Raw genomic sequence first — 15,639 nt, 5'->3', positions numbered from 1 at the left:
AGTTTTATCAGATGGATCTGTTCCCAAAAAAAAGTTGAAAAAAATGCTCAAATAAGAGCTGGTATCTGAGAAGAAACAAACTATTAAAGGAGTTGTGGGGATCCATCAGTGTGAATAGATGCCTGCACTGTAGAGTGGCTTATACCGAGTGCACTGGATGCTATGAAGTTATTCTTGATAGATTGTCGTCCATCATCTGACTTGATTCATGGCTTTTTGGTATTAAATGAATTAGTCTCACCAGGAGTCAGAACATATTTGTGTTTACTGAATGTAGATTAGACACACAGTTTCTGGTATTGAGAAAATTATGGTTAAACTAGGCTAAAGAATCTTACCTTCGGGAAAATTGTTAATCTGTGTGTTGCTACAACTGAATGACTTTTCTTTCTTAAAGACCCAGATTGATCACTATGTTGGCATTGCCCGCGATCAGACCAAGTCGATTGTTGAAAAGTGAGTACACTTAGGTTCCCCATTTCATCATGACGTGAGCTTTTTTTCCCCCAATTATTTTTAGTCTCCTGTGTAAAATGCTAATGCCAAAAAAAGTAATTTTATCCTGGGGAAAAGGAAAAGCTTGGTTAATGGTTTCATTTTACTAGAAATAATTTCATCTGCTCCTTTGTAAAGCATTCTTTGTATCTTAAACTGAAAAGGACCAACAGAGTTAGGACCACTCTGCCTTTTTGAACTGTTTTTTAAATGTTTGTGGTTGTCTACTCACCATTTAGTTTCACAAATATCAATATTAAGCCAAACTCTTCCTTCCCTTTTCAGAAATAAAAGTTGTAGTAAATATATTAAAGCTCAAAACTACCTCTTTTCTAAGACTATATATCCTTCTGTTTTAATCAGTTTCATATTTAAATCAAATAATAAAATATTGGTAGAATTTTTATGACTCCCTATATCAAGGAACTGTAAGTTAATATTTTTCCATATTTTCTTCAGATACTCTTTTAAGAAACAAAGCATCACAGCAGTTAAATTCTCTTTGTGCCCGCCCCCCACCTTTCACACCCCAGATTTCAGTGCTTTTTCTAGCTTTGATATGAGGAAACCTTATCTATATCCAGACAGCCCAGACTTAATGCAGGATCTTTACCTACTTTTTTGCTTTCTTAGGTAGACACTGGAGCTAAAGCCCGGCAAGGGCAGTTCACACAGATTTGTATATGGTTGTTGCTTACTCCTATAGAGCACAGCCAGCAGGCAGTGTGCTTACATATACCTCATTCTCTGTCATCCCCAGTGAAGGGAGCCAGGAGGTTTGGGCAGCAAAAGAGGACAGGCAGCAGGCTCAGCGGCAGGGAGGGGGTGGATCTTGGGGGTTCTCTTCAGCTCATCCCAGGCCAGACTCAGCCCCTGCCTCTTCATCTAGAGGAAGCCCAGTGAAAATGGGAGTGTTCACGTGACACCAGTAAGTTCAAGAGCTGTCTTCTAGGATCAGTGTTAAAACAAAAATCTAGAACTAATGTCTGTATTTTCACTCTTTTTTCTTTCCTTTTCCCAACAGGATCCAAGCAAAACTCCCTGGAATCGCAAAAAAAAAAGCAGAATAAGTACATGGAAACCAGAAACGCACCAGTTACTAAAACACCATTTAATAGTTATAACGTTGTTACTTGTACTATGAAGGAACATGCTCAGTGTCAGCTTGAGCCTGCATTCCAAGCTTTTTATTTTTTAATTTGGTGTTTTCTCCTCTCCTTTCCCTCTACCCTCAGTATCAAGCACAAGAATTGTTGGACTTAAAAAAGAACTGATATCTTAGAAAACCCAAAAGAATAAAGAAAGAGTCAAATTAATAGGATAAATCAGTACCTTAATGATGGTGGAGCTTTTACCTGTAACTTGAAAGGAGGGGGAAAATTGGAGGTAAAGGAGAAAATGAAAAATAAAAATATCTCTTGGGTTCTTTTATCCAAATTTCAAGGACTAGTAAGTCTTCTATAGCTTCCCATCATAGTTTTGCCCTTATTTTAAGTTAAGAAATAATGATTAACTTATGAAGAAATTATCTGGGGACAAGAATGGGATTCCTTCCCTTGTTCGTTGTTGTTTTGTTTTCCAGTCCTCTGATCCCATCTTCCTGCCCCACAACGTGAGCAGCTACTCCTAATTTTCCTCTTCTTCATTTAATGATATAACTTTCAACTCTGTGAATAACTTATAGTTGATAGTGATGACTCCTGATTCCCAGAATACCATCTGATAACCAAGAATGGAGATGGAAGGTCAGACGGAGGAGTGCACAGGACCACTGCTGTGACTCCCGTGCATCCTTAGGAAGGAAAGGCTCCGCATGGGGGACGGTGGTGTCTGTGTCGTTTTTTCTGGACACCAGTTCTGAGCTGTAGTTGGAGAGCTTATTCCTGAATGTGCTTTCCTCCCTCTTTCCTACCCTCAAGTTCAATAAATATGGTTGTACTTTTCTTATTATAAAATAAATGTCTGTAACTGCTGTACACTGCTGTAACCTTGTTAGAGAAAAAAAAAATTAATCTGCATGTGGGCTCCTCCGTTATTGAGTTATTGTAATCCTGTCTCAGTCCGTGGCGGGGAAACATTCTCAAGAAGTGAACTACAGAAACACAAAGGCCTTTTTCTCTTTTCCCTGCACACTCCATCTTTAACCTGTGCTCATCATTTTACCTTGAGGACCAAAGCTGAGCTGGCTTGCGAGGAGACTGTATCTGTGGTTGAGACACCACAGATGAGTGTAGGGAGGTGCATTTTGCGGTTCAGGTGGAGTTTTAACTTAGAGGCTAGCTTATTGGGCATGTGTGGTTTGAGGATTCCTTCCATTTTCAGGCACTTAAGCTGTCTCAGCACCTGTACCACCATGGCGCAGGGTCCTCCTTTTGAGAGTGTTTTCCAAGAAGCTTTAGGTAAGGGTGACCAGGCAGGGCCAGATTGTGTTGGCGGGCTCCATGCGCAATTAAGACAGCAAAACAGTTCACGTTGATATCAGATGGAGGGCATTTGGGAATCTTTGATTCCCACTTAACGTTTTCCTCCCCTTCCAACATGAAAATTCAGTAAACTTGAAAGAAAATCATCTGTGAATTCTTTCAGGTTGTAACTGACAGTTGTGATAATCCAGACGGAATATGCACTGGTGACTTTAAAGTAAGGGCTATAATCTTTGACGGTCCCAAAGCAGTGCAGCTCTGTAGAAGGTAGTGGAAGGACCTTTTCTTTCTACTTTGTTGAGGAAATTACTTAGGAATTTAGATGGGTAAAAGGTACCTTGCCTTACTCCACTCTTATTTTCTTAGCCCCCTTTCCTTTTGAATGCTTTAACTCATTTCATGTCATGGTAGGAAATGCACTCTCCATCTCCACTCCTTTGCCCTCCCAAGAAGTCAGTGCACTGATTGTCTTTTTGGGCTTCCCCTCCAAAGGACCTTTCCCTGCACTGGAAGCCTCCACACCTAGCTTTTGTTTTGTCACTGCTGTGTTCAGATTGATTGGACAGATCTTTGTGCCACACAGGAATTTTTTTTTTTTTTTTAAGAAAAATCTATAGGTGAAAAATTACTAATGAAACTGTGTGCGTATATGTCCGTGCAACATAAAAGTACAGTAGCACTTAAGGAGCTTGAATCTTGGTTCCTGTAAAATGCAAGTTGATGTGGTATTAATAAAAAAGAAGAAAAAAGAACAGTGTGTGCTGTCATTCTGCTAACTTTATTCTTTATACACAGTTTGGGTAAAGTTAGAACCAAACAAGGCTTCCCACTGGCCCCCATCCCCACTCCACTTTTGAGGCTTTAAAAAGTGACTAATACTTGATACTAGTAATGCTTTCCAAGATTGCAGAATTTCCATAGTAGAACAAAGCTGTGCATTTGGTTTCTGAAAGAAAATAAGAGACCCTCTTAAGAGGTGACCATAGGAGAAAGATGATGAGTGGAAGGGGCCAGGGGGGTCTGTTGTCCCAGTTCACACCAACCTAAGAGGGTTTCCCCCACCTGCAACATGAAGCAGCCTGTAACTCCCACACAGTCACAATGCACTTAAAATGAGACTCAGTCACCATGGAAAATGGAAACTTTTCCATCAGGTCTTTGCTCTTTCCCAAAACTAAGGCTGCCATGACCCTTAAGCTGATTTTTATTCAACATACCTCTTAGAAAACTTAGGCTGAAATTTTTAAAAAGTAACTGATGCAAACAACTTCACAAATACGCATACAAATGTTCAAATAATGTCACTAACATGGTATATAAATATGTATTTAGAGTAACATTTACATATTGGCCATAATAGCAAGCATACCATTAACAAAAAAAAATTCATGAAGAAACTTCACCTGTTCATATCAGACTCCCAAGGCAAGGAGGAGGCACCTAGAGATGGGAACCACCTCTTCTGACTTAAGAGGCTGCAAAGTAGTGATGACTACGTGCCACTGCGTAGTTCACTGGTGCTCAGAACTTCAGTGTGCCTCGTGACCACTGGAGGGCTTAGCAAAACAGATTCCTAGGCTCCACGCCAGTTTCTGATCCATAAGGTGCCACCCAATAATTTGCATTTCTACTAACTTCCTAATTTCTGTTGGCTACACTTGAGAACCAGTGGAGTGCTTGGGGCTGCTTCTCAATGAAGACATCCACTGCTGCCCTCCTAAGGCCTCTCCCTGCCTATCGAGAGCAAAAACCATTCTCACCCTGCTCTCCACCCTGGCTTACCTGAACTTCGGCAGAGGGTGTGGATGACTATGATAGTTGCCCCAGTCTGCCTGTTTTTGAATAGAGTAGCAAAAGTGGCAGAGCAGTCCTGGATCTGAAAACAGCATGCATGAAGGAAAATAAAAGAATGGCATCCATAATCCCTGCTCTCTTTTAATACTGTCTCAAAAAACCTGGAGGTTCAAACATGCTAGGAATTCACTTTTCAGATGAGTGACAGCCCATGCAACATTTCCTGAACCCCTGGTGGCATCAACAAAACAATGCCAGAGCCTTTGCTCAGCAGGGAGGACTTGGGCTAGGTGGCAGTCAGCCCTACTTCTGCAGTTCTGGTCAGGAAAGCTGCTGCTGGCACCCTCCAGCTGAAGCCAGTGGTGGCAGAACTGCCCTGATGAATACTTGTTCCAGGAGTGTGCTGCTCTTTGCCACTCCCAGAAGCCCACAATTGCACTGGGAGGGCCTGCAGAGCCCAGCTGCGGCACGCCATCCTCCGGCAGGCCTAACCGTAAAAGAAATGTAACTTACCAGAGATGGGGAGGCCATGTGGTGTAGTGCAAAGAACACTGAACTGGGAGTTGAGGTTTTTATTCTGGTCCTAGTACTGCTCCTACCTGGTGTGTGATACTTTCAGTTCCTGGACTCCATCTTACCTAACTGTGAAAGGGGTGGGGGCAGGTACTGGTTGATCTCCAAGGTCTTTCCAGCTCAGACAATCTTGAGTTATATAAAAAATGCTATAAAATCCGTGGTATAAAATTCAATTCCCAATCAGAAGAAGTGAAGGGGACTGGGCCTGAGGCACTTGAACCTTGGGCTCTGGCCTGGAAGCACTGAGATAAGAAAGGCTTTCCTCTCTGCTTTCTGCTTTCCCATCCACAGAGGTGGCTGCCAGGGCCGCTACCCCTCCAGACCCAGCCCAGAAGTCCCCACCCGCTGATCTCCCCACTCAGCCTTGAAGACCAAAGGAACCGGCCGGGCTATGTGAAGAGCACCAGTGGGTTACTAGAGACTCCTCGGAGGAACCTGATGAGGCACACATTAGTCTATGATGTTTGGGGTCCTCCCGTCCGCGCCTCCTCTCTCCTACCTTTAGGTCCTTCCTCCACCACCTCACAGCTTATCTCTGATACACGCGTAATAAATAAGACATTTGCACATAAGGGTGACGGACAGCTCTCTTCCCGCCCCTCCCCCTCTCATATAAAAGCATTAAATACAGTTTCAAAATAAAATACAAAGAGCAAAATGGGCCTGATCCCGGGGCCACCTGTTCTCCACAGGAGAATGAATGTACACATCCCTCTCGGACCTGCCTGGGAGATCGCGGGGCCCGTTCCCGGCCCCTCGCGGCCTGGCTCTGCCGCGGAGGAGAGAAAGGAAGGCCGAGGCCCGGCCCCAGGCCCAGAGGGCTGCGAATGGGTGGCACGTCCACGGTGTACAAAAGGGGGAGGGGGCAGGGAGGGGACGGGAACAGAACGCCAACTGCCGGGACCTCCAGTGTCCCGGACTCGGACTGAGGGCGCTTGAAGCAGGCGCGCCTGACTGAGCTTAGGGGTGCAGGGAGACCTTCGGAGCAGGCGAGCAAAGAAAGTGCTAAACCCTTTACAAGATCGCGGCGCCGGCGGGCGTGGCAGGGGCCCGTGGCAGGGAAGGAGGGCGGGGCGGCCCGCACAGAGCCCGCCCCGTGGGCGGGGCTCGGGGCTGGCCCTGCCCGCCCGCGGGCCGGCTGGCTCCCAGGCCCCACTGCCCCTCCCCCGAGGAAGGCCCTCGTCCGCAGTCCAGGCCACGGAGCAGCCGCGACGGCCAGTAACGAACGGCTGGGGGCCGGCCCCGACCCCCGAGAGCCGTGCCTGCCGGCGTGCCTCTGTGAAACCTGGGCGCCCCCCAGCCAAGGAAAAGGGACCAGCGCGTCCCTTCTGCACCCCCTCCGCTACACCTACTTGGGACCCTAATACTGACGGCGCCCCGCCCGCCCAACCCTGGCCTGGCGGGGTGCGACCGGGGGCCGAAAATTCTCCGTGCACAGACTGAGGCTTCCCAGGAACTCGCCGCCTTGAGCGAGGAGGAGAGCGCGCTTCCCGCGGCGCCCGCACTAGCTTGAACCCGCCACCCCACCCCAGTCCCGAGTCTCCGCCCTGCCCGGCCAGCGGGGGTGGGCAGCAGCCAGGGCCGCGGGGAACCGGGAGAGCCGGCTCGGCACCGCCGCCCTCCCCCTTGAGTGATCTACGCCCGACACACGGCGCCCGCCTTGAGGTCCGCGCCGCCGTCGCGCGGCGCCGCCGGGGCGGGCGGCCCGAAGCCCTCGTGACCGTAGCAGCGCAGCGCCGCCTCCTCGTAGGCCTCCAGGATGGTCTGGCGTTCCTCGGGCGTGAAGTCCATGGAGAAGGGGTGCACCTGCAGGATGTGCCGCTTGATGGTGCTGACCTTGAGCGTGGCCAGCGCGCCCCCGCACACCATGCACACCAGGCCGCGCCGGCTGCCGTCGTAGTCCATCAGGTACTCGCCCCGCCAGCGCGGCTGGTAGTTCCGCCGCTGCTCTCGGCTGCGGGGCGGGGGAGGTGGGGGCGGCGGCGGCGGCGGCGGCGGCGGCGGCGGAGGGAAGGCGAGCGCCCCGGGATCCGGGCCGTCCTCGTCGTCCTCCTCTTCCTCCGCCTGCCGCTCCGACGGTTCCCCGGGGGAGAGCGGGACGTCGCCTAGGACGGAACAAAGGACCACGCTGGAGCGTCCCGGCCTCGTGACCCTCCCACCCGTGCCCTCCGGTGCTGCCAGCCTCCCGTCTCCCCTTCGACCTTCCACTGTGCCCACCCGCCTTCTACCCCTAGCCCCTCTCCCTCTCCACCTGCTCTGACCCAGCTCACCCCACCACTCCTCCTCCTCCTCCTCTGGCTGCGCCTCCTCTGCCCCTCCCCCCTCCTCGGAGGCTGCGGCTGTGCTGGGGGCGGCGGGGTCCCCGGGCGATTCCGGGCAGGGCAGCCCCAGGGCCAGCAGGTGGGCGGCCTTCTCGCTCCACTCCTGGGCGATGAGGGCCCCGACTGGCCCGCCGAGGCGCGCCGAGCCCGGGTGGCGCCGGCGGATGTGCCGCTTGATGGTGCTCATCTTGAGCGAGGCCAGTGCGCCCCCGCACGCCAAGCACACCAGGCCGCGCCGGCCGCCGTCCAGCTCCAGGAGGTACTCCAGCCGCCAGCGCTCCGGGCAGTGGCGGCGGGGGTCGCGGCCCCGCGCAGATCGGCCAGGGGCCCCCACCCTCTCGCCCTCCGGCTCCTCCTCCCCTGCCGGCCCGGGCACCCTCTCAGGGACCCAGCCAGCCTCTTCCTTTACGTCTGGGGGGCTGAGATCCTGAGAGGACTGGGCTCCAGCAGCGGGGGCCGGGTCCCGGCTCTTGCTGGTCAGGTCCTGGGGGACGAGGTCATCGTCTGTTGGGGAAGGGGTGAGGGAGAGGGGCTCAGCTTGCTGGCTGGGTTGCCCTCACCCACGAAGAGGGGGTCCCTTGCTTCTCATCCCAGCCCTAAGCTAGAAGCCCCACCAGAATCTGTGTGCGTGTCTATGGGGGCGGCGTGAGGGGGGGTGTGTGTGTCTATGTTGGGGGAGTAGAGATGAGTCCCCCCCAACCAGAACCTGTGTGTGTGTGTTTGTGTCTGGGAGGTGTGGGTGTCTATGTAGGGGGAGGGGCATGTGTGTGTATCTATGTGGAGTCAGAGAGAGATGAGTCCCTCCCAGTTTTGGCCACAGACCTCACTTTGCAGCCCTTATATGAAGGGGTCCTGGCCATGGGAGGGGCCTCGCACCTGGTGGGGACTGGGTGAGCTCAGACAGCGCCTCCGGCTGGCCACCCCAGGCCTGCAGCAGGGCGCTACGCTGGAGGTCCCTGCGCTGGGGGCCACGGAGCCCCAGGCAGCTGGGGTGCACCTCCAGCACGTGGGCACGGATGTCATCCAGCTGCAAGCTGGGCAGTGCCCGGCCACAGGCCATGCACACCAGCCGGTTCCCCCGCGGGTCATAGTCCATGAGACACTCTGCCCGGAACCAGTTCTGCAGGGACTCCTTCAGCCTCCGCTCCAGCCGCTGGGCACCCAGCCCCCTGCTGCCCCCAGCCCTCCGGGAGGCAGAGAGGCACCCACGCCGAGCCCGGGGTGCCCCTGGGCCCCCTCGCCTCTGGCGCCGGCTGCCCCCACCAGCTGGGGCTTTGCCTGAAAGGGTTGGAGGGAGGGAAGGGACTGAGATGCTGGCCCTCTGGGAGAGCCCCACCACCACAGCCAGGACCTCCAGCCACAGGCCTCTCCCTCACTCTGACTCTGAGCCCTGTGCCTAACCTTTGCCCTTCCCTTCCTCTTCCCTCAAGTCTTAACTCCTTCATTTCCTAATCCGCCTGCGCACAAACCCTCAGCCCGACACGACTCCCCCCCAGGTCCAGATTCTCCAGTTCCCCCCAGGTCCAGATTCTAGCCCCTTCCCTAAACTTCACTGTCATACCTACCTTTCCAGTACCCTCTGCTCCCAGGCCTCTCTCCAGCCTCCACTCCCTGGATCCTTCTAAAACTACAGAATGTCAAAACTGTCTATGATACTGGAGATCTTGTCCCAAGGTCCATCACCCACTGCTGTCCAATAAGCAGAGCTCACCCCAAAAAGGAGCAGTAGCTTGCTCCAGGAAACCAGCTAGTTGGCTAGGAAGCCCGGGCTGGCCCCACCTGGCCCCATCCACCACCTAGGCCCCAGCTTCCCCAAGTCGGACATTACCTGGGCCCTTGGGCAGGGTAGCCTGGAGGCCAGCCCCTTCCTCCTCCTCCTCCTCCTCGTCGTCCTCCTCCTCCTCAGGCCCCTGGGCCCCCAGCCCCTCAGCCTCTCCGCAGGCCCCCAGCCCCAAGTGGGCATCCCAGCTGTTGCTGATGACTTCCTTCTCCCGGGGACTCCAGTGCAGGGAGTAAGGGTGCTTTTGACGGATGTGTCGCTTGATGGTGCTGAGCTTGAGGGTGGCCAGGGAGCTGCCGCACACCATGCACACCATGCCGTGCCGGGCAGGGTTGAAGTCCATCAGGTACTCCAGCCGCCAGTGGTCATGGTAGTAGCGACGATGGTCACGGCCAGGAATGCGGCTTTTTCCAGGCCTCGAGGCCCGGGCCTCACAGTGGTCTGAGTATTTCCTGCCTGAAGATGCTGGTCCCCTGGCCCTGGAGGAGGGCAGGGGGGCACTCCCCCAAGACCCTAAGGCACCCCCTTCCAGCTGAAGATCTTGCCCTGAAGAGGAGGGGGGGAAAGGGAGACAGTTTCTCAATCTCTAAGATTTCCAGGGAAAGAACCTAGGGCTTCCATTTTGCAAGAGAATGGAGGTGGGCGACAGGTCTGTTCAGGGGCAGGAAAGGGACTGCAAGAGCAGTCAAAGGGAGGTGGCAGAGCAGGGAGTCAAAACATTGGTCCTTTACAAAGAGTGAGACCCCTTTAAGAGAGGATCAGGAACAAAAGAATGCAGGGCACAGCTCTAATTTTTTTCAAAAAAATGAACATGAAGGCCAAGGAGGCAGCAGGTTCTGCAAAGCACCCCTTCTGGATGAGCACTGTCCGGGTAAAGCCAGGGCAGCAGCCTGCTGCGGCGGTTATAGCCAGAGCAGAGCGGGCAGCCGGGCCAGAGAACAAAGGGGGCATCTGTCTGCACACAGGACCCACCGCCCGAGGCCCCAGCCCGGAGGGCCCCACCCAAAGATGATCTTTTTCCCTTTCTGCAATAATGCCTCAAATACAACCTCCTAAGAGGCCCATTTTAAGGGGTACTAAGCATTGTCAGGTCCCCAAATTAAGGAACCCCATGACCAAGCTGTCAGCACCTCCAGGGAAAGGAGTTTTTAGGACTAGAGTCTGGGAGAGCTGATGACTGGAAGGGGCTGGCAGGAGGGCCACCAGAGTGGCTACTGAAGATACTGCAGCAGGGAGTGGCCACCACCCACTGGAATCCATTAAGTCTTTCTGGGGATTTATTTTTCCGCTCTGGCCCGGAGCTGGCCACTGCCCAGCAATCAGCGGGCAGGCAGTGGAGAGGCCACCAACCCAGTGGTGTCCCCTTTTGCCAAACGGAGACCCTGAGCAGTCCCTCCCACTTTCCCTAGTTTTGACCGTATTTCATTTAGAAAAGGGTCTCCTGGCCAAATAGGCTAAATAGACAGGTGTGGTCACCCTCCTAGTAGAGAATCTCACCGTATGGAAAACAAAAGCCAGGATCAGAGGGGGCTCCTGTCACCCTGTTTTTGTTTGGTTTTAAGTACACAGAAGAAAAAGAAAGCGCTAGTTTCAGAGTCAGAAACCTGGGTTTGACTCCGGGCTTCACTGGTAACTTGCTCTGTGACCTTTGGTAGGTGATGTCCGCTCTCTGGGCCTGAGTGTCTTTGTCTGCCAAGGCACTGGATAGCTAGCGGGTCTCTCAGCATCCTTCCAGCGCCGGATCTGTTAGTCTAAGGTGGACTGGCCCTTTAAGAGCCGAAAAAAGGGGAGGAGCTGGGAGTCTTTAAAAACAAAAGGGGATGGGGAATTTCTAGGAGGGGAGCTCTGGCATTAGGGGTGAAGCTCCAGAGCCTGGACGAAAGCTTCAGGGCTCTTAAGCCGTTGACCCCGCATAGAGAAACAGCCTCCTTTGAGAGCAAACGGGGAGGACTGGCTGGTCCCGCTATAGCTGACAAATTGTGGCAAAATTTCTGAAAAGATGGGAGGGGTAACGCGCGGATACAAGGGAAGTGAATGCCATTGTGGGCGAGCCCATCTCTTTAAAAACTGCCCGCCCGTGGGGAAGGTACTGATAGGTCCCCAAGAGGCGCAACCCATGCTCTCTTCCAGGGAGAACATAGGGAAAAAAGAAAAAAAGGTCCCCTTCTCTAGGCGAGGCCCCAGAGGAGAAGACAGCCCAACTTAGAGCAGCGGAGTCCCCAGCTCAGTTCTTCTGGAGGGAAGCCCCGGGAAGGGACCCAAGGTCTGGGCAGACTTTTTAAGAGACAGCCGGTTAAGGGAGACCACCTGGGAGTCTGAAAGAGAAAGGGACGGGGGACGCAAGTCCCAACAGCCTAGAGCGCGCGCCCCGCGGCGCCAGGCCAGGTCCTTTGGGGCCCCTCCAGCTCGGCCTTCGAGGCGGGGGCCGAGGGGCCCTTTAAGGGGGAGGGGATCCGCCCGAGCCCCGCAGGCCAACCCCGGGAGCTGGGCGGGGGGCTCCGCCGCTGGCGCTGCAGCCACAATCCGCGCCCGCCAGGTGGCGCCCCCGCCCGCCCTGCTCGCGTCCCCCGCTTTGTTCGGCGGCGAAGAGGGGCCCGGAGCCCGGAGCCGCAGCCCTCCCCTCCCCCACGCCGGGGCCCCCGCCCGAGCCGCCGGCCCCAGCCAGCTCTTACCGCCGTCGTCCTCCTCGGGTTCCGCGCTGCCGCTCGATCCGGCGGGCGGCAGCCGTCGGCCCCGTGCAGAGGCCGCTGCTGGCCCGGGGCCGCCCCTGCCGCCGCCGCCGCCGCCGCCGCCGCTCCGGCTCCGGTGGTCCCCGCCAGGCTCCATGCGCTGCGCTGCGGCGCGGGGCCCCGGGGCGGCAGGGCGCGGGGCCGCGGGGCCGGCGGCGGCCGGCGCGCGGCGCTCGGTGCGCGGGGCCCCGGGGCGCGGGGCGCATGCACAGGGCGGCCGGCAGCACGGACGGCAGGCTGCTCGCTCGGCGGCGCGGGCTGGACCGGGGTGGGGATTCCTGTCTGGGGCCCCTGGGGCTCCTTTAAGGGCTCCTGGGTAAATTTAAAGGGGCCGCGCGCTATTTCCTCCTGCCAGCTCGCGGGGGGCTGGGGGGAGCGTCGGGAGGCTAAGAGCCCGACCGAGGCTCCGTATCCGGCGCTCGCCGCGGACGTTAGGAGCACGGACCTCGCCGTCCTCGCGGGCCCGCGCTGCCGCCTGCGGGGCTCGGGTCCCGGCTTCTGGAGGGTCACCGAGGTGGCCAGGGGGGCAGCGTCCGTTGCGACGCGCTTCCACCCAGGCTCGGCTCGCAGCCACTGCCCCCTCGGGGCATGTCAGCGCCCGGCTTCCCGCACCCGCGCTGGCAAAGGGGGTCGCCCGGTGGGGAGGCCCGGGCCCCTGCCAGGGGCTGCCTCCCGCGCGAGCTCGGCGCGGGCCCCAGAGCGGACACGAATGGCAGGGGCCCCAGATGGCCGCGGCCCCGCGGAGAGGGTGGAGCCGCGGGGGCGGCCGCGCCCCCTCCCGGGGGAGCCGCCGGGGAGCGCTGAGAGCTCAGGCTTCAGCCCTGGAGGGCGGACGAGCCGAGCGCCCTCGGAGCTGGCCGGGGCGGGGACCGCGGCCTCGGAGATCCAGGCCGAAGAGAGGGGGCGCGCAGGAGACCGCGGAGAGCCGGCCGCGCCGAGGCCCGACGCCGCTGGGCGTTGGGGGCCCCAGGATGGAAGCCGGGAAGAGAGGGGTTGCGCCGCGGTCGTCTCTGGCTCCTACCCTCGCAGGCCTGGGGGTGGCAGACGCGGCCCTGGACCCTCTGGCCGGCACGAGGAGGCAAAGAACGCTGACCCCGAGCGAGGTTGTCGGCACCCGGGGACGCGCCCCACCACGGCTGGGAAGCGCTGGGGCTGACCCTGCGTGCGAGCCCCGGGATGCCTCGGAGCCCCCAGGTCCCGGGAAGCGGAGGAAAGGGGCCCTGAAAAGCAGCCAGGGGCTCGGCAGCCCGGGGTCCTTCCTCGAGGACCGGCTGGAGGAGCAGGTGCTTTCTTTGCCTGTGGTTGGTCGCCCACAACAAAGGCGATTCCTAGAGATCCAAATTACAGGGTGCGGGAGGCCGTGCAGGGTCTTATTATCTCGAGGTGGGTTTTATTCTCTTTTTTGGGGATGTGCCCAGCAATCCGTTAAAGTCACGCTTGACACACATTCCTTTGCTCACTCCACACCTACTGTGTGCCAGCATGCCCCTAGGCGCTGGGCAGACAGCAGGGAGGAAGACCCACAAGTCTGATACTGACTTAGCACCCACGGCTTATGAAAAGAAAACAGTCCCCTTGGGGAGCCATGGGAAATTCTAAATTACTTTCAGCACAGGAAGCCCGTCTCCTGAATGTGAAGAGGGGCTGGGAACTAAAATTTCTGTAGTGTCTAAAAGGTGGCTGTCTAAAAGGTGGCTGTCACCGCGGGAGATGTCCTATCTCTTCCTCAGTCCCCATGATGACCTGAGAGAGACATCTCCTTGGGTGAACACTGCCTCCCTCCTGCAAGGCTATTCTGTCCACTGCTGGCCTTCCTGCGCTCCCTGACTTACAGGAGGGCAGGGGCCCTGATGCTAATGCAGTGCCAGATGGGGCCATGTGATGGGGGATTCCCGCATTCATGCGTTCTTTACCTCTGCCAGGCCAGGGACACAAAGGTGAAATAAGACATGGACCTGGCCTTCACCTGTTCCTAAGTATGGTTTTTACTTTATATTTTTTAAAAGGTAAATATTTTTATTTATTTGACTGTGCCAGGTCTTGGTTGCCGCACGTGGGATCTAGTTCCTCGACCAGGGATCGAACCCCCGTCCGTTGCATTGGGAGCACAGAGTCTGAGCCACGGGACCAGGAGGGAAGTCCTCCAAGTATTTTTTTTTTTTTTTTTAATTACGAAGATAACCGATGCTCAGGGCTGACCACTGTGATACGCTTTTGGTAAATGTCCTGGTTCTTTTTCTCCGAATATAAATAGGATAATCATATTTGTTATCAACAAAAAGGTATGGACACCACCTAGAGGCATTTTTAACAACCTCTGGCTCCTCTCGCTCCCATTTGTGAGCATAGCTTCAGGACCAGCTCCAAGTCCATGTTTCCAAGCCATCTTCCACCCACATTTAGTCCTCACAACCATCCACGAAGACGATGAAGAAATGGAGGCTCAGAGTCTAGAGTCTCACTCAAGGCCATTCGTTCATTTGCTTATCCACTTATTCAGAAAGCATTGCCTGAGCCTGTCCTGCGTGCCAAGCACTGGACTAGGGATACAGAGGTTTTAAAATTACGTAACACAGCCCTGGAACGTTCTGTTCCCCACTTCCTAGGAGCTCTCAGTCTACTGAGTCTACTCTGGGAAGACAACGCAATCCCGATCACATTATGACTCCTGTTGGGCCTAGGAACTTTTGTCTCCGAGTGTGTGTGTGTGTTCAGTCGTGTCTGATTCTTTGCAACCCCATGGACTACAACCCACCAGGCTCCTCTGTCCATGGAATTTCCCAGGCAAAAATACTGGAGTGGTTTGCCATTTCTATCTCCAGGGGATCTTCCTGACCCAGAGATGGAACCCGCATCTCTTGTGTCTTCTGCATTGGCAGGCAGATTTCTCTACCATTAGCACCACCTGGGAAGCCTTTGCCTCCGTGGGAATCTTCTAAAGAAAATTTTTTAAATGGTTTAGTGGATTTTTATGGGCCCAACCAATTTTTTTTTCTGATATGAGAAAAAATAACATTTTCTTTGACCCTTAAAATGCTTTTTTTCTTCTGATTTTTAAATAAGTTAAAACATTCTCATGACCCTCTAAGATTATTGAGGACTCTGGGCACTATGTTCCCAGTGCCCAAAGGCTCGCCAGCCTAGATACAATAACAGGGAGACAAGTGGCAAGGAAGTGGTCTCCAACCAACTAGGCAAGGTATGGCTTGAGCCAAGTCTTGAAAGACCAGGAGGTGTTGCCAGGATGAGAAACAGAGGCAAGGAAGATCTAGGGTGAAGGAAAGTTTCACAAGGCTGAAGAAGAAATGGAAAGAGCGGGGACAAGAGCCTGGGGTGCCTTGCTGCAAGCCTTTGAGTTTGTCCCCGAGGTTTGGAAAGTGCCTGGAGCCAGGGCACTGGGCAGTCAGGAGGCAGCCCTGAGACTACAAGGGAGGAGGGAGTGAAGAGAGAGAGATTGGGCACAGCTGGAGCCATCCACACCAGCCACAGAAAGGCAGCAGCTGCAGGGCTGCTGGAGAAGA

At 55.1% G+C, this 15,639-nt stretch overlaps 2 protein-coding genes across 2 annotated transcripts in view; one reads left to right on the top strand and one right to left on the bottom strand.

Moving 5' to 3' along the window:
• Window positions 1-3,589, top strand: part of RTN3 (reticulon 3) — a 63,253-nt gene extending 59,664 nt beyond the window's left edge. The window contains exons 6-7 of the mRNA XM_068975867.1: window positions 398-456; window positions 1,520-3,589. Coding sequence (XP_068831968.1) covers window positions 398-456; window positions 1,520-1,565 — 105 coding nt within the window. The 3' untranslated portion in view covers window positions 1,566-3,589. The remainder of the gene's footprint in view (window positions 1-397; window positions 457-1,519) is intronic.
• Window positions 3,590-6,923: 3,334 nt separating this feature from the next.
• Window positions 6,924-12,215, bottom strand: ZFTA (zinc finger translocation associated). The gene is made up of 5 exons (XM_068979136.1): window positions 12,062-12,215; window positions 9,438-9,935; window positions 8,486-8,887; window positions 7,559-8,113; window positions 6,924-7,393 (listed from the first exon to the last, which is right to left on the bottom strand). Exons 1-5 carry the CDS (start codon window positions 12,213-12,215, stop codon window positions 6,924-6,926), a joined length of 2,079 nt encoding a protein of 692 aa, XP_068835237.1.
• Window positions 12,216-15,639: the final 3,424 nt, after the last annotated feature.

Source organism: Capricornis sumatraensis, chromosome 8 (genome assembly GCF_032405125.1).
Source record: "Capricornis sumatraensis isolate serow.1 chromosome 8, serow.2, whole genome shotgun sequence".
In the NCBI taxonomy this organism is placed as follows: Eukaryota; Metazoa; Chordata; class Mammalia; order Artiodactyla; family Bovidae; genus Capricornis; species Capricornis sumatraensis.
Note: the sequence above shows the minus strand (reverse complement) of the source record. Positions and strands in the feature narration are given on the sequence as shown.